This window comes from Anopheles funestus, chromosome 2RL (assembly GCF_943734845.2).
Source record: "Anopheles funestus chromosome 2RL, idAnoFuneDA-416_04, whole genome shotgun sequence".
NCBI lineage: Eukaryota > Metazoa > Arthropoda > Insecta > Diptera > Culicidae > Anopheles > Anopheles funestus.
Window position 1 is genome coordinate 94122027 of NC_064598.1, and position 21165 is coordinate 94143191.

General features: G+C 41.7%; 1 protein-coding gene across 14 annotated transcripts in view; it reads left to right on the top strand.

Annotated features, from left to right (window-relative positions):
* Window positions 1-20513, top strand: part of LOC125763842 (kinesin-like protein KIF21A) — a 40487-nt gene extending 19974 nt beyond the window's left edge. For 10 of the 14 annotated variants that reach the window (XM_049427422.1, XM_049427413.1, XM_049427417.1 and 7 more), the window contains 13 exons: window positions 7185-7323; window positions 9092-9175; window positions 9266-9502; window positions 9568-10036; window positions 10108-10310; window positions 10386-12349; window positions 13257-13730; window positions 14951-15094; window positions 16229-16373; window positions 16454-16743; window positions 16814-17455; window positions 17739-19124; window positions 19680-20513. In XM_049427422.1, coding sequence (XP_049283379.1) covers window positions 7185-7323; window positions 9092-9175; window positions 9266-9502; window positions 9568-10036; window positions 10108-10310; window positions 10386-12349; window positions 13257-13730; window positions 14951-15094; window positions 16229-16373; window positions 16454-16743; window positions 16814-17455; window positions 17739-17904 — 4957 coding nt within the window. In that variant the 3' untranslated portion in view covers window positions 17905-19124; window positions 19680-20513. The remainder of the gene's footprint in view (window positions 1-7184; window positions 7324-9091; window positions 9176-9265; window positions 9503-9567; window positions 10037-10107; window positions 10311-10385; window positions 12350-13256; window positions 13731-14950; window positions 15095-16228; window positions 16374-16453; window positions 16744-16813; window positions 17456-17738; window positions 19125-19679) is intronic. The other 4 variants (XM_049427424.1, XM_049427423.1, XM_049427425.1 and 1 more) reach the window with 4 other exon arrangements.
* The last annotated feature ends 652 nt before the right edge of the window (window positions 20514-21165 follow it).

Sequence of the window (21165 nt, forward strand, 5' to 3'; positions counted from 1 at the left end):
GATCCACGGCCGTATCGCGGGACGGAATCAAACAGTGCCATCTGTTGAGCGGTGACGATAAACGGACGAAGCGTAATATAAACGATCATTTGTCGATCGGTGGGCGGTTCGAGTGACATACAAAAGCAGAATGTAAGGAAGCGCTCGTCGTGTGTCGTTCTGGGTGATGGTCGGTCGTTGGCGTCGTTCCGTGGCACTATACCGTGTTCGGCGCCATCGCACACTCCCTCGTATTACTACTCGTAGCCTTCTTCGCTATGTTTAATGCTCAGCTGTTTCGTACGAAGATCCATTTTGGGGGGGGGGGGGTGGTGGGTTTGAATAAAATAAAAAGCACCGAAGACGGTCCACACACTACTGGGCGCATGCTTGATCGGTATCAACCATGTGCTTCTCCGACGTTTGTCTCGCTCGCGTCGGTGTGTTGCCTATGGTGCATATGGTCTGGTCAAGGACGACTGGTTTTTTCGTTTGCTGCTGTTGTTGTTCTGTACGACGTAAACGACAACGAGACTTTGGCTGGTGCAGCCGGTGCTCGCTGAAGGGGTTGCGTAAAGTTCTGCGTTCCGTAAACGTGCAACATGGTTTCATTCATGAGAGCGTAGAAACAAAACGTATGATATTTTGGGTTACCGTCAGCCGTAGGTTGGGATAAGGTTTTGTGCGTACGATCCCTTTGAACGTAATTTTTTTTTCGGTGGATTGGATCGACAACCGAGGGTGAGTGACATTCGCTTTGTTGTGAATGGAAGATTGCCGTGAAAGCGGCCTACGCAAGTTACCCTGTAATGATTAACCTTGTTTCTTACATCGCCTGGTTTGGATATGCTATTAGTGTCTTTTATTGTACATGATTTTGTATAAAAACTTAATTTGTTTTATTGAATGAAAAAAAATCTCAATAAACTTTACATTTTAAACTGCCCATTAACCTGTGCTGGGAATGATTTTTTTTCTGCTGTTGTTGTCTCGTTTCAAACAAACGCGCGAATAAGACCATCAAACGTTTGGAAAGATATTATCTCAATTTACTTCTGTTTGCACGATAAAACGTTCCCTCGACGTTGACTGATGGTCGCAATTAGTCGCAAAAATAGTGCCTCACCGTATGAATCTGCGAATGCTTGGTCCAATCTTTAATAATACTGCATGAATTAAATGATAGCTCAGCGATCAGTGTCGTTGATTGCTAAGACCAGATTTGGATGTATTTATCTGCAGAAGATGCGTTTCGCCGAATGGAAAAAAATGAGATACAACAACCTTCCTCCACGGTCGCATGGTATTCCGTGCGATAGTTCACACCGAGATCAACAACCTACAGGAATGAGTTGGGTTGTTTTTTTTAGTTCCTCACAACCACCAGCATTTGATAAGATGTGCCCAGACTAGATGAACAAAAAATGAAATGTGAAGTTCCGTGGAAAATGGAGGAAAATTCCTCCCCTTGCTCCCGACTTCGAATTAAATTATGTTGCATGGCCAATTAATTAAAGCACCTGAGTGCTTTGGGGAGTGACGGTTACACGATCTAGATTTAGATGCATAATCTTTCGTTTTGGTGGTGCAAAACAAAAAGAAAAGTGGAATGCTGGGACCGTTAGTTTCGTGCATGGAATAAATGTGTAAGATATTCTTTTTTTAAAGGTATTTTGATCTTTCTCCTGATATATCTTCCTTTTTTAAATGTCTTCTTCAAGTGGAGGTGATGGTTTTAACTTCTCTCGCGTGCTTAATTTGGTGAAATGGTTTCGAGGAAAGTTTGGTTGAGAAAAAAAAACTCCCTCCATATCACGACGGAAAGCTTATTAACCGTGTCCAATAGACAATCATATTCATACGCCCCATATAAACATACACACCAACTGATAAAGTGTTGGTGGTACGTTTGGCCAAAAAGGTGTACTTATGTGCATTCGCTGTGCCAATGCATAATTCATCGGTACAAATTTCCATGTTTGACACGCCGATTGTGGGAGCAGCTTTATTTTCTATTTTCGCTTCGCTTTTTCTCCGCCTCGGAGAATCGATTCCGCCGCGTGTGGGTAATTGGCGGAAAAGGTTGGAAACTTTGCGACGTGAGAATAATTTATGCAACACGGAGGAAGAGAAGGAAAAAAATATATATGCAAATATTAAACTTATTTGCTCGGGTGAATGGAATGTGAATGCCCCGAGGGTGGTATAGAATAAAGGTGTCCCCGATGGCTGTGCGAGAAGGGGGTGGGAGTAGGAAAGGAGTTGCGGAAATGGATAGTTTTGCTAGAAATTTTCCGTTCAAAAATTCCCTGAAGGTGGAATAGACAACTTTCCGCTTTTGGGAAGAAATATTGCTCTGTCCTAGAACATGTCAATGTAGGTTTGTCGGAAGAAAATTTACCTCAAAATAAATGTAATCGGCAGTTGAGTAAAACGCGATACAAGCATATGCGTACATTGATGCATTGTAACCTTGACATTGTACATGCATTGTCAACGCAGCGCTATCTTTTTTGCTGGGGCAAGGTGCTCGGTAAGGGACGGTAAACGTGCACGGAATTCACGAACAACCAACCAGCCATGTTGTAGCAGTGACGTCAGCAATGACGGGTGAAAAAATGGCAATACGACTACCCCAACAACAAACAACTGCTGGAAATAAACTGGGAAGATAACATGTAAAATCAATTAAAGAAGGTGTGCTTCTTGCAATCTTTTATATCGCTTTTTAAGTTCTTCAAAACTGCTGTTTAATTTTATGCTTCATTAGAAGATATTTGATTCTAAACATTCGCTCTGAAACAAGGACTTTTGTTTGTGCTTAGAAAGATCTCATAAATTCCGGTTTTAAGATGAAATCTCTATGGATATTGATTCATAATGAAATTGTAAAGCTAAGAGATCCTTCTCATCCTTGTTCCATAAACTCAATATAGTATTCTTGGCTAGTGTTGGGTCAAGTAGTTCTTTTGCAAGAGCGGTAGAGTAGTTCTCGCTCTCTAAAGTGTGCGGTGCGCTTGAGGTAGCTCCACACAGAGCGCTGCACACAGGAGCAATTGTGCGATGCGCTCCCATGAGCAAAGTTTCGCACCACAAGGAGCGCTACACGCTGGAGCGATTCCTGCGATACAGCTACCTCTTTTCTAATTTTCTAATTTTCAAACAGGGTAAGGAACTTGGTTCCTCGAATAACTCCTGACACAGACATCTGAGGGCATGGCTGTCCAAGAAGAAAATGTAGCCATTGGTGCCATCTATCGACCACAGGTTAAAGATTGGTGATCCGTTGGATACCGACCAAGTTATAGGCAAAACTTGGTGCAAAAATGAGCCTTAGTAAATTTTCATTTTTTTGAATTTTTTGATTTTTTAATTAATTTTCATTCTTTTTTTATTTAAAGCATTACTTGAATGAAAAGAAACACATTGCCACCAATTGGCATTAAACTAAATCAATTTAATTTTTTTTTGTAAAATTTCCCAAAAAAATCGTAAGCCTTATGAAATTTTCGAGTTAAAAATATTTTTTTTATTTTTTTGTTTTTTTTTCTTTTCTTATTTTAAAGCATTATTTGAGTGAAAAGAAACTTATTTCAACCGATTCGCATTAAAAAAAATCATTTGAAAAATTTTTGCAAAATTTCCCAAAAAACCTAGGGCTATAGCCTTGTGAAATTTTCAAATGGGAGCGCATCGCACAATCGCTCCTGTGTGTAGCGCTCCGTACGGAGCTACCTCTTTTACCCGTGAGCTGTGCGGGAGCGCGCACAATAAGATGACCGGAGCGATTGAGGTACCTCTTTCGCTCTTGACCCAACACTATTCTTGGCTTTTCAATTACTTGATTACAGCATCTTCTTGCATAATATGTTACAATGTTTGGGTTTTTATCATTCTTGATGGCACTTGAATCCTTTCCCAACTCAATATTTTAGAGAGCTTTTCTCTTAGAAACCACGAAAATGACCTTTTTCTGAGACTGATGATAATTTCCACGAAAATGACCTTTAAGTTTCTGAGTGTACATCTTCCCTTAAGAAAGCAAACGATAGCATGTGAATGACGAGTTCATTTATCGTACAAAATGTACATATTTTTAAGGTTTTTAATTAAAAAAAAACATCTTATCTAAAGTTCAGGGTATAGATATTGATACGGTACACGATTAGATTTAAGGCTTGCGGAAATTATTCACATCTGGGCAGTTTCTGAATCGCGCTATGAATTCTCACCTGTTGACTCACTTTTGTCAATATTTTTTGGCGTTTGCAATTGTATTTGTTTTCATAAAAGCAGATCGAAATATTTCTCGCGATTATGAAACTCCCCCTATCGCACCCAAGCATAGGTAAGATTATGAATCATGCAAGCAAATCTGTTTTTGTTTAATGCGAATTCATAAATCCTCTGTTTTTGTGCTTCCCACGACCCGGAGTAACGATGGATGATTTAGTACAGACATCAGCGAACGTTGTTGGGTAGTGGCAGACGTGGATCACGAGATGATTGCATATCGCCTAGATCCTATTGCTCGTCACGCATTCATTATGCGTTCAGTGCACCGGGTACACCGGGAAACCTGCTTCGTGAGATTTTTATTCCACCTCTACGATGAAAGTCATCTGTGAAAGTGCATTCGTGTTATTAGTGCAAGATGAAAAGTTTTTGCCTAGACCTGGCCCAACCTTTATAAAGTTTGTGTCCAATAGCTCGTTTGAGAGAGAGAGGCAATTACAGGCAATTTGGCTGTATGTTGGTTAAAACATCGTTGTATTGCGTTGTATAAAGAAAATCTTAAAGATATACATTTTTTCTTCTTCTAGGACAAAATCCCAAGTACAGACCAAGAATGTACGTGGTACAGAATGATGTCATTGCTATCGTATGGTACGGCACAAGCAAGCTAATGGAGAATAATTATTCGTTATGTAGAGACCCTTTTCCAGTTTCGGATCAGTCGGTAGCTCGTTTCCTGTGTGCGATTCCCAAAAAGGCAAACACAGCACTCTGTCTCTGCTGCTGGTGTATATTCGGTTGAACAAACGGTTTATGATACTGTTGACCGCTAAGTTGGCGCTATGCACCCGCTAAGGAAACAGATGTGGAAAGAAAAGAGCAACAATATAAAAGAGCATCGAGGGATAATGCAGTTTTATGCATGCACTGGCGTGAAACAACCAAATACAATAAAAGGAGACAAAAAAACCTCTCCCGGCGTCTAGCCGAGCATTTGCTATGTGTCCCCTGGCGATGTTGCCTCCACGTACGTGTGAAGACGTCCTGAGTGTCATTGTAGTAAAAATGTCAAGAAAAAGCCATAACACTCCGTTTAGCTTGTTTCACATTTCCTGTTATGATATTGCAGTATCGTGTTCAAAAGAAGAAACTTTGTCTTCCCTCGAACCGACCTGGTTTCTAGCAGGCGTTACTTGATACCAGCACAACACAGCTTCGACCCTTTGGTAGTAGCGAAGAATAACGAAACCACGGGATTGGAGACGAGGGTGGCAAATTTAGACCGTTGGTCACGTGTGTCTGGAGGTGACAAACTTAATCAGCAAAAGGTGCTGCTGCGGTTTAAGTTTCTTTTCGAATACCTCGCACATTGGGTTTTGTGGAAAATGGTGTGCATAAGTCATGCACTTATGAATTTCGACTGCATAGCTCTACATTTACATGCTGCGTCTCAAATTACTTGCGGTTTGTGCTGATGGGAAGCGCGTGCAATTTGTTGGAAGTGAGCGCACACGATTATCCGACACTGCTGGTGCTACTGTTGAGAAAGAGAATGACTTTTGCACCGGATTTTAATTCCGTATGCTATATTCGTTGTTTCGTCCCTTTTTGGGAGGCTCCTTTGCTGTGTCGATACTGTGCTTTAATGCATATAATCTTTCACAAATTGATCGCCAAAGTCTGGAAGGAAGAAAATTGATGCTCACGTACCGGGTCTGTTCACGAGCAATCACGTTCGTATCATTATTTATGGACGGCTCTCCGTGATTGAGGTTCTAATGAGATTTTAATAGTTTTATGTCGCACTACATACGTGCCTTCATTTTACTACGAGGACTAAAGAAAGAACATTGGTGTTCAACAAGTTCAACAAAACGCTTGGCAATATAGTAATCAATCATAGACGACATTGTTGGAAAGTTGAAATCTAACGAAATGGCGCAGATAGTCCTTGCTTCTCCTAATATCAATCAATGCAACTGTCGATATTGAAGGGCCCTCTATATACTACAGTGGACATTAGTCCAATAAATAAATGTCCAGTTCAGAAAGTACGATTTCCTGTACTGCCAAAACAACTTCTATCGCAGGTACTATAGCAAAACTGTCCACCATCACCTCAATACACTAGAAACAACCAGCCAGCTCCAACAAGTTGCTATCTGTCTTTTGGATTTGTTGCTGCGGGCGTTCCCTAAGGCAATAGAGGAACGCTGGATGAGAACCTGACTACCGAAGCCGTTTTTATCTTCCGGTATGTAAAGTGCGACGTTGTGTCTGCTTCCGCGAACCACCAGTCAAGTTAAAGTCAAGTCCTACAATGTAACGATTACGCAGCGAACAAAGACTGACTAGTTTTGTTCAAACTTTTTATGCATTTTGTACATATACGTACAGCAAGAGAGGGTAGGTTTGAATTTCCTTCTGGGTACCGTTTGTTAAAATGAAGGGTCTTGAAGTGGAGCTCCCCGTTTATGAATTGCACATAAAGAAACATGTACATTGGAGGAAGTAGAAGCAGTTTCCAACTTGGACTAAACATGGCAGACATATTGGAGGCCCGGGGGAAAAAGGTGACCATCCCGTTGCAATGACTTTGACCGCTAATTCAATTAATTTGCATATACGTGCGGAAACTTTACCCCTTAATCAAGGGGGTAACGAGGTGCAGCAATCACCAGCTAAACCAGCTGTTACAAGGAACCAGTGAGAGACATAGCGACTCCATACTCCTGATCTCTGAACTTTCTATATGCATCCCTCATGCTCAGCGTGAACACAACCATGAGAATTGCAAAATTAACCGTTAATCAGTGTACAAACATTGGTGTCCACCATTTCACATACCTGTACGAGAAAAAAAGCCCATCCTGTATCAGTTACAACATATTTCACTTTCGCGCTTACCTGCACGAACCATGTACCTCTTCAGCTTACTGATGTTTTCTCCCTTTTCGACATCGTTTCAGAATTCGTCCACAGATACCGCGTGAGCTAATCGATATGTGCCGGGTGTGCACGCAGGTCACGCCTGGTGAGCCGCAAGTTTTGCTCGGATCCGATAAGGCCTTTACCTTCGACTATGTGTTCGATATGAGTACGACGCAGGTAAGTGTTAACATACCCGAGCGCGGAACTACGCGGCAAGTTGTGCGAGCAATCCAAGATTGGGGCAAAACATCGTTGTCCATGAGCGTGGCGTTGGATATGCCGGGGGGGCGGCGATGTTTCTCCTGTTGTTGCGTAGGACGTAAGACCATGGTCAAGTTAAGCAGTAGCAGTAGTTGCCCTTCCTAACAGCAAAGCACACAAAGTGAAATCAGCTGAGCTGTATGCTTTGAAGCTGCGCGTCCTATATGATTACAAGAACGATTTGTTGTGCGGTCGCAACGAATCGATTGTCGTTCTGTTTCAAAACATTGCATTCGATGTTGAATGTTGTTATCGTTGTGAAGCACAGGTGATGTTCCGTGATAAGCGATAACAATGCACTTTCTGGCCATGCTTAAAAGTGTACAAAGCGTTGAAACTTTTACAAGAACAAATATTGTTTTCATTAACGATTTGTTTAAAGGTTTAAACTTAGATAAAACAAATGGTACTAATTTTGTAACTTTCATTTAAAAAATTTATCCCTTGTTTCACTGTTTCGGTTCTTAGCAATTTTGTGATCTTTTGAAACCTAATAGAAAGCAGACATCAAAAAAGCCTTCTATTTTGTGAATAAAGGTATAGAAGCGTATTGTGTTCTTGTGACGTTAGCAAGCTAATGCGAATGGAAGGTGGGAAAAGGGCAGGCACGTTGTAGATAGTAGTACGCGTATAATGGCACACGTGCAGTGTTTTGCATCGGCCAGTAAAAGAACGATGTTTGAGGACAGTCGCACACTTCTAGAATAGAACGACTTAAAAGAAAACAATCCTGGAATGAATCTCTTAATGCAAGTTGCTCATTTCCAGGCTCGGTGTATGATGTATATGGTTTTAAAACCAACTTACGGCATGATAGAAGTACTTCCAAAGAGCCTCGACATTTCATTCGTTCTCGTAAGAAACAATAGCAAGATGGATGGGAAGCAAGATACCGTGTGGAGGCAGTTGCGCCCAGCATGGCATCATAAACTACCCAGCCGACGGATGTGCCCGATGAGACGTCGTTTGTCGGCTGGAGCATTGTTGATGCATTTGTGAAGAAAAATGTAACAAACCTGCAACTCGCAGTATGAGGTATCGCTGCCACGTTCAAAATAACGTTTGACAGTGGTGGAAGACTTTCCTGCGGTTGTGTGAAGTTACAGGATTTGTTTATTTCCGGCAACTGCGCAGGGAACCACGATATTTTGTACATTACCAAATTGTGAACGCACGGATATGTCGTGTTTGGAGTAACACACAGTTCGTGTACGACCTCCCAGGTTCCATGTTGGGAGATGAAACCACACGTTGAATGTAGCTGGATCGCGGGGATGTATTCGCTGTGTACGTGATTTGTTGCTACACTTCGTCATACAATATGCATAGCAAATGATTACAAAATGCTTTCTTACGGTATAACAAACCATAACTGGGCGAGGTTTGGAAAAAGACGTCCAGCACTTTGGTTGTACTTACTTGGAATGAAATGGCAGATTTCGTCTGAATGTGAGAAGTATCCCTAAGCATTACAGAACCAGAATATATAGGTCATATGAAAATCTGTGATAGTTTGTATAAAAAATAAGGAAAAAAAGTTGATGATGAAGAATTCTTCTAATGGTTTAGAAAAAAGCAATAGGATGACAGATACTTCCTCTCCAATTTAATCCAATCTCCAATTTAAGTTCATATTGCAGAATCAATATTGTAAGTTATATTTGATGTATTGTTTGCTTTGCAGGTCTCGGTGTATAATAACTGTATTGAAAAGCTGGTAGATGGTGCTCTCCAAGGCTATAATGCTACAGTGTTAGCATATGGACAGGTAAGCGATTACACGATTACTTCGAAGTTTGGTGAGCTAATTTAATCCAAGCATCTTCCCTTTTTTGTCTTCTATTTAATGTATTTATAGACCGGATCTGGTAAGACATACACGATGGGTACTGGGTTCGAACGAGCCGTGCCGGAAGCACAAGAAGGTATCATCCCGCGAGCCGTGCGACATCTGTTCGAAGGTATTGCACAGCTACAGCAAAATCCGTACGACGAAAACGGGACGTATCTTGGTACGGTGACGTTCAGCGTGGCCGCACAGTTTATGGAGCTTTACAACGAGGAAATTATAGATTTGCTCGATCCTTACAATAAAGTGAGTAAGCAACAAGGATGAATATGTGGATATATAGTGGGCTTGACTTTCTGATCCATCTACAGGGTGCACGTGTGTTTAAAATTTTCGAAGATTCATCTGGCGGCATTTCTGTAGCGGGTGCTACCATTAAACCATTGGCCGGTCCACAAGAAGCGCTTAACTGTTTGCAGCAGGGCGCGCTGGCACGTACCACGGCATCCACGCAGATGAATGAACAGTCCTCGCGAAGTCATGCACTGTTCACAATTCTAATTCGAAGGCAGCGTGTCATGACAGCAGAACAGTGCGGTAATGCGGATGGTGATACAGAGACGCTTACCTCCAAATTTCATTTCGTCGATCTGGCTGGTTCGGAGCGACTGAAGCGTACGGGTGCCACGGGCGAGCGGGCTCGCGAAGGAATCTCCATTAACTGTGGTCTGTTGGCATTGGGCAATGTAATATCAGCGCTAGGCGATAAAACTAAGAAGGTGTCCCATGTGCCGTACCGCGATTCGAAGTTGACCCGGTTATTGCAGGATTCGCTCGGAGGTTAGTAATGGTGGTTTCGTTACTTTAAAATCGAGGTGTGTTATAACCGAAAACGGTTTTTGTTTCCTCAGGTAACAGTCAAACTATAATGATTGCGTGCGTGTCGCCAAGTGATAGAGATTTTATGGAGACGCTCAACACGCTGAAGTATGCCAATCGAGCGCGAAACATTAAAAACAAAGTACAAATTAATCAAGATCAGAGCTCTCGAACCATATCTTTGTTGCGGCGTGAAATTGCCAATCTACAGCTCGAGATTCTCGAATACAAGCAGGTAAGTTCAATGTGGAATCGTGCTAATCTGAGCGAGTAATTAATGTTTGCATTATTTTAAATATTTAACTTTTAGGGCAAACGTAGTATCGATGCTGATGGTAATATAGCGATATCGGATGCGTCGATTGAGAATGAGATGCTTACGCAAGACAACAAGCGAATGCAACAACGGATAAAGGCGATGCAAGAAACAATAAACGCGCTCACAGAAAAGAACGCAGCGTTGCAGGCACAGCAAACAATTTCTTCGTTGAACAAGGCTTCGGCAGGCGGTGACGGTTCTGACCCTTCAAGCACGACAAATGATTCTAGTCTGATCTCCACAACAGGTGGCAATGAATCAGCGATACAGGAACTGATTGTTGGCTATATAAGTGAGATCGAAAAGCTAAAGGCTAAGTTAATCGAATCGGAACAAATGTTCCAGCAGTTTAAAAAGGCAAAGAACTCACAGTCCAAGCTGGGCCTGAAAGCATATCCGTTTATCGAAGATAATCCGGAAACGGTGATCAATCTGCTAAAGCACGAGATGGAGAAGGAACGCGAAACGCTAATGTCTCGATCGTTACCGGGACTGGAAAATGAATCGAGCAGTTTGGAACAAAATTCGGACAGTGATTCGGATACAGAATCTGACGATAAGGCTGAAGTGTTGCGTGCGGAAATTTTTGACGTCAATTCCGACATTGAGCTGAAAGTACGCCTCATTGAGCAGCTCGAAGAATCTCAGCAGCGGTTGCAAATAATGCGCCAGCAGTACGAAAAGCAATTTAATTTAATGAAGGAAAAAATTTCCAATACCGAACGCGAACGGGATGAAGTACTTGCCACTATAGGTAACGGCGGAATGGGTGCTACGAACAATAAGGGACAAAATTCAACCAATGAGTCTGCTATTAAGCGTGTTAAGGATGATTACGAGCGAAAGCTAAACGAGATGCGGCGCCAGCTGAATCATTTCCAAGCGACCAATAAGGAGCATCTGCGGCTGCAACGAAATATGCAAGCGCAGGATGCAAAGATCAAAACACTGCGGGGCGAGCTCGCGGAGCTGAAGCAGGTGAAGACGCGACTGATGAAGAAAATACAGGAGGAGAGCAACCGGCACAAGGAAATGGAGAGCCGCAAGACGCGCGAAATCGCGCAACTGCGAAAGGAAACCAGAAAGCATAAGAACATGATAAAATCCTTGCAGGCGCAGGGTGCTGCCAAGGATCAGGTACTGAAGCGAAAGACTGAGGAGGTTTTCAATCTACGAAAATCGCAACGCGGTGTAATGAGCTTAAAGGCAGCTGGACGTGTGCCGGCTACTGCTTCAATAAATAGCATGCTGCAGGGTACAAAACGGTTCAAGATGCGCTGGGAAGAGTTGCAGCGTACGATCATGCGTGCGGCTCGCTCACGACAAGCAATACTCGAGCTGGAAATGGAGCTAGAGCGCGTCATGCAGGAGCGTGATATGCTTTGCCGTGATTTAAATAACCTGCGGCAGCGCAGAAAGGACAATGCAGAATCAACGCTGCACGATCTAGTATCGGAGGAAGACACATTAATTGCAAACATGAACTATTTGCACGATACGATTGATGAGCTACAGAAATCCATCATCCAGATAGAGGACGGAAAGGATTTGAGCACGGAGCACGCAATGCTGCAAACACTGATGGATAACATTGGTACCGTCGAGGAGGCCAAGTTTATGTTGCAACGAGTATGTAGCGTTACGATCGGGCATGTGTGTGAGGCGGGCGTGACACAATCTAAGCTGCGCGAACGGGATGCACTGCTTACGGAACTTCAGCGTGACACCAGTGTGCAGGAGCAGTTGCTGCAGTACATTTTGACGCGAGCACCGGCAACATCGACGTCGGAAACTAGCTTCAGCTCCGCGCAATCGGCCAACTCGTACGTTAGCCAATCGCAGTCCAATTTGTTGGAAAATGGTGAACCACAACCGTCCTCTTCGCAGTATCGTTTGCCACACGTGGTTGATTCTACGACGCGAAGCCCTTCACCAAGCAACAGCAATACGAATCTGTGAGTAATAGTGCGGGGTAGCTCCATTTGGCTTACCATCCATTAATAGCGCACATGTAACACCGGCAAGCTTTTTTCTTGGATGGTGCGAGTGGATGTGTAAATGTGTGTTGGCGAGTGTGTTAGTTATTTTGCACTACCACTATTTGGCTTTCTTTTTAAATGATGCGATAGTCTTGTATTTTAGCAATAGCGAAGATATATTCTAAATTCTGATTGATTTTTGCAAACTACTTGTAAATGCTTTTTCTTGAAATACTCCGTTTAGCAAAAAGGATAACAAGGTGATCATTCTATTTGTTTATGTCCCTTTTGGATGTATTATAAATATCGTTGACTATCTTTGGGTAAAAATAATTGTGGATTATTTCAAACATCCACCGAATATTCGATCAGTTCTAATTTATCAAACAATCTCATCGTCTATTTCCCTTTTAATGTTTTCACAGTTTTGGAAGATATTCGCAAACGTTCCGAAAACGAATGAACATTGGCTATGAAGTTGTCAAGCACAAGTCTCAATCTGATTTACTCCAGAATCCATTGGCCAAATGATGGCAAAAAAGAGAGGAAAAAATAATATTTGTGCTTTACTCTATCTGGATAAAGTTTAGTTAATGGTGAATTATGTCAAAAATTCTGAATTGTGAATCTGTTTTCACATTTATTTTATTGTTAGATATTATGTATTGTTTTTGTGTTGAGCTTTGTGTTTTTATTGGTATGTTTTCTTTCTTTTCTTTTCGGGTTCTTCAATTCGCGTTTTCTATCGATCCCTGCTCTGAATGCACATTCCTATTCCAATCCGCCATTTTGTTTTTGTGGTCTGTTTCCGTTCAATTCGGCTCCGTCCATCTTTGATATCCCCGGTCTTTGAAATATGCATTTGGATTTGAATGAAAATTAGCGATTCCATCATCACCTACAGGAACTCCTCGAAACAAAGACGAAACCCTGCCGTGGTGCCCTCGATGGCTACCATTCAGGATTTGCTGTACGGCAGCAGCTCCGGCTACATCGGTCCGGCCGGTGACGGTGTTGGCATGCCGGATAGGAATAGCAATGCCAGCACCGGTATCGGTGGTGCCGATGCTAGCAACGGAGTAAGCAGTGGCGGCAGCAAGCTTGAGAAAGTGGGTATTTGTATTTATCTCGAGGATTCCGCAGATGAAGATGACACGAAGCACCCGCCTTCTCTGCAGGACCGGCACGACAGGTCGGACGTTATGACCCGCTCGTACACGATACTGGACGGTGCGATGGATCCGGTCGCGGCTGCTAATGCCGGTCTTCCAATCGCTCCACCGCCGCCCGTGGCACCCGTGCCCGCCCGAACGTTTGTACCGCTTTCGCGTGTTCCAAGCGCACCCGGTTCGCTTAAGTAAGTAGTCGCGGAATGTAATTCTCTTTTGGTTTGAATGGTGGGCGTTTCGTATGTATTTACTTTAACCTTATGTTTTGGTTCTCGTTGCTGTGTGTTTGTGCGTGTTATGGATTCGCAGGAATTTTATTCATAACCATAGCTACGGTATTGTAGCTAAAGTTTGTTTATTTATATCGAAGAATGATTTCAACGAAGGATCACTGATCCTGGCATGAGTGCGTTGTTGATACTAATCAGAATGCTGCTTCCTTTTCCCTTCCCGATTGTTCATCCGCATGTTTTGCGTTACTTGGTGCCAGTTTTTTTTTTCGATCTGACGCACTAGAGCCATTATGTATCGTTTTCCTTTGTTTTAGAAAAATTATGCTGCGTCTGCTGGCCACCATCGATATGTTATATCGTCTGCTACCGATACAACCCTTTCTAGAGCTAAAACGGCTGATAGAAAGCAGCTTGGCCACCATCGGTGAACAGTTGCTTCCTCCAACAGTTGCTCTGCTGGAGGACCGAAGCAACATCGTCCCTGCAACATTGCACTGTCGAGAGCATACCGCTACCAAAAGAGAAAATGGATTGTCTACTAAACAATGAAGCATCTTTATGTGGATGTTTTGTAAGGTGCTTTCAACCATTCTATGCAGCTTCTCGGTTAACATTTGTTGGAGTTAGTTTGAAACAATGTTCTTGCTACTATTTGCTTATGCTCAATCGATTCTTGCTTCTATTCGAGACTGCATTCAACATTAGCGTTACCATTTGAAATCGATGGATTTGGTATTGTTTTTTTTTCGTTTGATTTTCTACTATTTCATTGCAGAAAGTTTTCTCTCAGGTCGGGATGGCACACAAAGCTTTAAGAGATAGAGGTATCTTTTGTAGATTTATATTTATTTTACACGAGCAAAACGTGACCTTTGTGACCACATAGAGAGGAGTAACGTTGGGTATTTTATGTGATCGCACGCACTGCCATTTGAATAAAATATTTCTAGACAAATGAAAAGCATTTATTTTTTGGAACAATGGTGCAAAGAGTATGAAATGTTTGGTACACCTTTTTTCTATAGTTTTGTTCATGCTACACAACATAGCTTATCCACAACCTGTAACGCACAGCAGCAGTAGACATAACATTATATATCATGCAAAGGAAATCATACATTTAGTACATATTCAAAATACACCTTTGATTATGAAACTCAACACACATCTTGCAGAGGACTTCAACCGCACCAAGGGCTGTCGCGTCAGAACAGTACGGCATCGCCGCTCCTTGCCAGAAAATCATTTGAAGCGAGTGCCGCACCACCGTCGCCAAGAATCAGCCGGAGAACTTTCACCAGCAAAATGTCTCCAGGAATGTGAGTATATGTTGATCCAAACCAACAAATTGATTGTGACAATAAGTCATTCTAGCTATTGGTAGAAATTTCGTCCAGGTAAAGGTGCGGTGAAAGAGATGTAAATTCCGATTTCGTTCTTGTAGTGATCAGCAGGTGTTTGATACTTTGTAATAATGCGAGAGTATACCATTCCCACTTGTTGCCCTTTCAGCGGATTGATAAGTGACCATCAGTTTAAAAACTCAGCAGTCTACTACTACGGCAAACGATGAACCGAACACGAAGCTTGCTCGTAATGAACACGCGCACCGATGTCTCTTTTTGTGCGGGGGAATTTTTAATGCGGTCAATATGCTCAAAACACGTTACAATAAGCGCGTTCCACGGTGCATCGAAACACAACTAATTTGTAAAACGAGTTATTGTTTTATAGTCTAATTATTTTTAATATTTTCAAGAAAAGTGCAGGACCAATAGAAAATGCTAACAGATATTTAAGATATTTAAAAAGCATAGAACTAGACCCAAAACTTAATGAAGTTACTACACAAAAGTCAATAAAATATTGCATATTTCTGATTGATAATACTAATTGTTTACGTTTACGTAAACACTAATGTACGCAAATGATCTGTTGAGTCCCTGTTAATGTTACAGAAGATCGTGCTTCTGCTTTGCTTTTTATATTGGCATGATTTAATCATTGTCGTGAATCGTTTCTGTACGTCAAATGCCTGTAGCAAAACAATCAAAAATGTTAATTTTGAAAAAAACTGTATCAATTGTTTTTATTGTTAAATTTTGAATGCTATAACCATATTAATCATATGCTAAAATTGTTTCATTCTTTTCACCATCTGCTTCATCATCACCGTTATGAATGACTTCAACCTAACCAAATAACGTGCTGGAACTGACCGATTGGACTGGCTGGATGTTTAACTGAAACTACCAAAAACCATCGGTTTCTCATATCGAAAATGTTGTGCTTTTGCAACATGTTTGTGTGTGTTTGTGTGTTTGCTTCCAATTATTGTCCATTTTACTCAACTGATCCGCTTGCTTAACAATACACCGGAATTTGCTAAACGTTTTCACACATAAAATAAATGCACCTGTGCCACACCAAATGGCATTGATCGGGATGTGCAGCGAGGACGCGAACGATGTACCGACATCACCACCAGTATATCGGCGTGGCGTCTCACGCGAGGATAATGGAGACGTATTTTCACGCCTCGGAGCTGGAACGCAGGATCCACAACCCGGAGGTAACATCAAAGAGCTGAACGGAAGGGTAAGTTTCGAATAAAGCATGGAACATGATGATCGCGTTACAAAGGTATACGATAAATATATTTTTTTCCTCCTTTTTAGTATAAGGCTGGTTCTCCCCTTATCTGTACCCATGTGGTCGAAGGACACTCGAATTCGGTGCTCTCAATCAAGGTGAGCAATCAGATGCTCTTCACAGCGGCTGCCGATCGGACGGTTAAGGTATGGGATTTGCGAGCGAATGCTACTCCCCACTGTCTGACTGGTCATCTCGGCCCGGTAGCAGCAGTTGAGTATGATCGCGTGAACAATCTGCTCTTTTCGGCCTCGGGAGCGTTTGTTAAGGTGTGGGACCTGCGGAGTAGCAATATTCGTCCAATAATTACGCTATGGTAAGTGTACTGAACTGCTGTGCTGTGTTAAAATATTGGATATGTATATATAATTGCTCTTTTCTTGTAGTTCCTCCGGCACGACTTTACCGGCGAATGCAACACTGTCCGATTTGGTACCGGGTGAATGTTCCATTACGGCACTAACAATGGGAGCATCCGGTAAACTTTACACGGCAGCTTCCGATAAGGTCCGGTTCTGGGATCTTCGTCAATTCTCTTGCCTTGGTCGATTGTCTGGCGGACATCAGGCCGCCGTCATGTGTCTGACTGCCTGGGAAGGCCCGAACAATACCGATCTGGTAGCGACAGGATCGAAGGACCACTACGTGAAAGTGTTCGAGGTGAACTCGAGTGGAGGTGTTGTGCAGCCGCTGCTAAATCTGGAACCACCACACTACGACGGTGTGCAGGCGTTGGCCGTTGCGAACGATGCGATCGGTGTCGATGCGGAACTGTTTTCCGGGAGTCGCGATTCCGGTATCAAAAGGTGGGACCTGCGAAATGGCGAGCTCAAGCAATCGCTCAACAACGCACACAAAGGCTGGGTGTCCGGGATGGCCATCTACGGTGATATTTTGCTGTCTAGCTGTCGCGGTGGCGTTGTGCGCCTGTGGAATATTAAAACTTGCGACAGTTTGGCCGAAATGAAAACGGAACAATCGATCAACGACATCGTGACGAGCGATAATCGTGTATTCACCGCTTCGAAGTGAGTATTTATTACATTTTACTAGGACATTTAGATTTCTTGTCCCATGTTGTTTGTTTGTTTTTGATTGTAATCTAACTTTACTTCTGAACGGATAGTTCTTAATCGAATTTAATCCCAAAACAGTTTTTTGTTAATATTAAGCGGTGTGTGGTGTGGTGCGTCTGACGATGGGTTGGTTTTACGTTTCTCTTTTTCCTTTCTCTTTTTCTCTTCCTGTTCTTGTTCTCATTTGCTTGTTTCATAAAATCTCTACCGTTCGACAATGTATGCATTCACATAGTTCTGGTGAAGTACGGATCTGGCGATTTGTAACCACCGATTGGGATTCGCTGAATGCATCTTCCTCTGGTGCAGGATCAGTCGGCGCCGGTAGCAATGGTGGTGTTTGTGGTACTCTAACTGGTGGTACTGGTGGTGGTAGCGTTGGTACTAAAACAAAGCGTTAGCTGAATTAAACCAGGAACAATGATACATGTCGATTCAATGCAACACACTTCAATAATGTCTAATGCCTGACTTTTAACATTTAAACATAATATCCGCCCTTATGTCTAGCATGTACCGTATTAACTGTAGATCGTAGGGCTATTTCCAGTTCCTTATGTGATAGTTCATGTTAGCGAAAGCTAATTCCAATGCGGCTAATGAAAACAACTTCTTAGTGATAGAATAGGTGAAGAGAGTGCACACATTTTGCACCGAAAGCTTAACCTTAAACGATGCCAGGGATTAGAGAAGACTTACAATGTAGAGACTGTATGTTTGCTTCATCTGTGAAAGCCAACTAATGATCAACAAGCGTAGCTAAGTTATGCAAATAAACAAGTCACTCCTTCCTAACAGGATCTTACCGATTGACTCTATAGTCGCATGCCATGATTTTGCAATTGTTGTGTCTATGACTTACAGACCATGTAATTAAATATTACTTCACTTGACTTTATCATCATATAATAATTATTTTTTCCTTAATTATATGCATATTCACCTTATGCTTTATTAACAGTAAAAATACACTTAAAGCAAACTAAGAAATACTACTAGCATGCAATAAAGGAGAGAGAGAATGTGGACGAAAAGTAGATAGAAATTCGTTGAAAAAAATGAAAGATTAGGAATGGTTTGAAGCGAAAGTCTGAAATACTTAGTATGGAAAAGTGTGTTCCAGTTGAAATGACAAGGGTTCTGCGGACAGTTTGAGTATTCCTGTAGGTCGTCGGTTTCATACACTGTGCCGTTGCTGGTTGGGCTGTGTAAATGATAGCTTAGCATAGGCCTGGAGCTTGTACATGTGTTACGATAAGTTCACTGCTTTATCAAGATGTACGTTTGAACTGATGCACGTTTCCCGTTTCTATATATTCTTACTGAAAGGATGTGGGCAAAATTATTCATCTGGCTGATGGCACTGGTGTGGACTCTACAGATGGTAGTATTCTTCTTCTGTCCCATTAGCTGCCAGCCAAGAACATAGGGCGATTTCACTATGGCACATTAAAAGGAACGTGCAGTAGGTAGCACATTCACTCCCCAACTGTGAGTTTCGGTCCTTGAGTGGGAAACCAATCAAACAACATTCCGTTCCAATTGTGTTCTATGAAATTGTAAGCTCTGCCGCATATCCTGTAACTTGTGCGCTCAACTTGCGATATAATTCGTTTGATTTGTAAGTTTCAAGTTTCTTCAAGTGGTCACTTAATGTGTTCGTTTGTTTTTATTGCTCGTTGTTATCACATGTATCGTTAACAGCTTTATGTTTATGTAACCTTGTTTCAATGTGCTTGCTACTGATTTTGATAAGCTCATACGACACTACTTTTAACGTTTAAAACATATGCACAAAGTACAAAGATACTGGATAAATGCTTTCCATTGCTTTCCTAAGACATATTTTTGAACATGTCGCTAGTTTAGAAACTTCCTTATTTCTACTATAAAAACGTGTACATAATTTTTTTTTAATATTTTTTTCTTCTTGACCTTTTAATTCTGCCATCGCTACCATCTTAGTCAATTGTAATCTTGGCAAGTATCTGACATTATGTTTCTTTCTTTTCCTTCCTTCACATGTCCTACAATTAAATATTCTGTTTTTCTCGCCGTAATTGATCGTCACTCATTCTACACCGCTTCTGCTTGATGTATAAATATTTCTCACCGGGTTTGTGTTGAACCTTTCTAATATAAAACCTAATGTTTCCCTTCCGTAACGCTATTCCAGTGATGGAAAAGTTCGCTTGTGGCGCGTTTCCTCCTCGATTCGACGGCTAGGACCAAACGAGAGTAGCATATGACGCCAACGCACGGAAGCGATGCCCGAATCTGGCCGGTTGATGTTCAATCGACAGAGCAGTATGCGCCAAAATATTATGACCCAGTCGGCAGAGAACTCCAGAGTTCTTGGAGACGGCAGGGCAGCATTACCAATGACACGTAGTGGCTACAACTCATCTTCCCAAGTATCCTCCTCAACGGTGGTATTCTCGTCATCGTCATCATCCTCATCGTCATCTGCAACCATGACAAACGCTTCCGTGCCTCCCTTAGCTACAGGTAGACCATTAGTGCCCATCAATGCCGCGACCGGTTTGGCATCGATGTCAAACTCGTTGCGAAATAGTAAGCTATATCGCAGCCTAAACCACAACTATCTCAGTATTCTGAATCGCACAAATCGAAGGTAGTGGTTCCTACTGGGGCTGTATGGATGGATATGCTATTTTCAGTCGCTAAACACTATCAATATTTTACTATTCATTCATACCATTTTGTTTTGCTGATCGGACCCTGCATTCGGAAAGCAAAAAGTATACATTCCCAGCAGGATCTAGCTTGGCAGCTTGTTTTTTTGTTTTTGTGTATATATACATTAAAAGCATCTCTCTGTATACCTTCAGCTTTTGTTCCATGGATTATACTGAAACATTGAGCTTAGTCAACAATAGTAAAACATAGTATTTTTACTTGGAGTGTAACTATATGTTTTTACAAACAAAACCCTTCAAAACGTCCGCTATTCCTCCTTTACATGACATTTAATTTGTGAAAGTTTTTTCTTCCTTATTCGACGAGCATTTTGTAAAAAAAGATTTGATTCACCGTAGTTCATCGATTCGAATCCACATTTCGCGCACAGCATCCAATTTATAACCTTACTATCAGATCAATTATGTTCATTTATCCCAAAAACAGATGAAGTTTAATATTGGTTGTGATTTTAGTTTGTAAGAGAAATCGATTTAAGTATTTGCTTATTTCGTTTTCATTTCTTATACTCCACCTATTATTACTTAAACAACTAGCCAAGACCGCTTTCTTCAAACATTTTATTTACGATTCTGAAAATGGAAAGCGCAAGTATTCGTATGGAAGGCAGTGATAGATTCATTTAAATGACAATTTAAGCTTAATTTATCAGTATTCTCAAACGTCAGCAACAACGATCAAATTGACCATGTTGCAGCGGTTTAGTATTGAATAAGTTCTTCTGTCAGCTCGATCAGTATTCGGTTGTTATTTGGCAGAGTAAATTTTTCTTGGTTTAGAATTCAAATATCCCATTAATCACAGAAGTATGATGCAGAAATCCTATGCATCGTTTTGCGTTATTTGATTCATTTGTCTAGAAATTTCATATCGTCCGACTACAGTCCGATAAAGTTGAGTGTGAGAAATACTTGAAAGGATCGAAATAATTTACAAAAGAA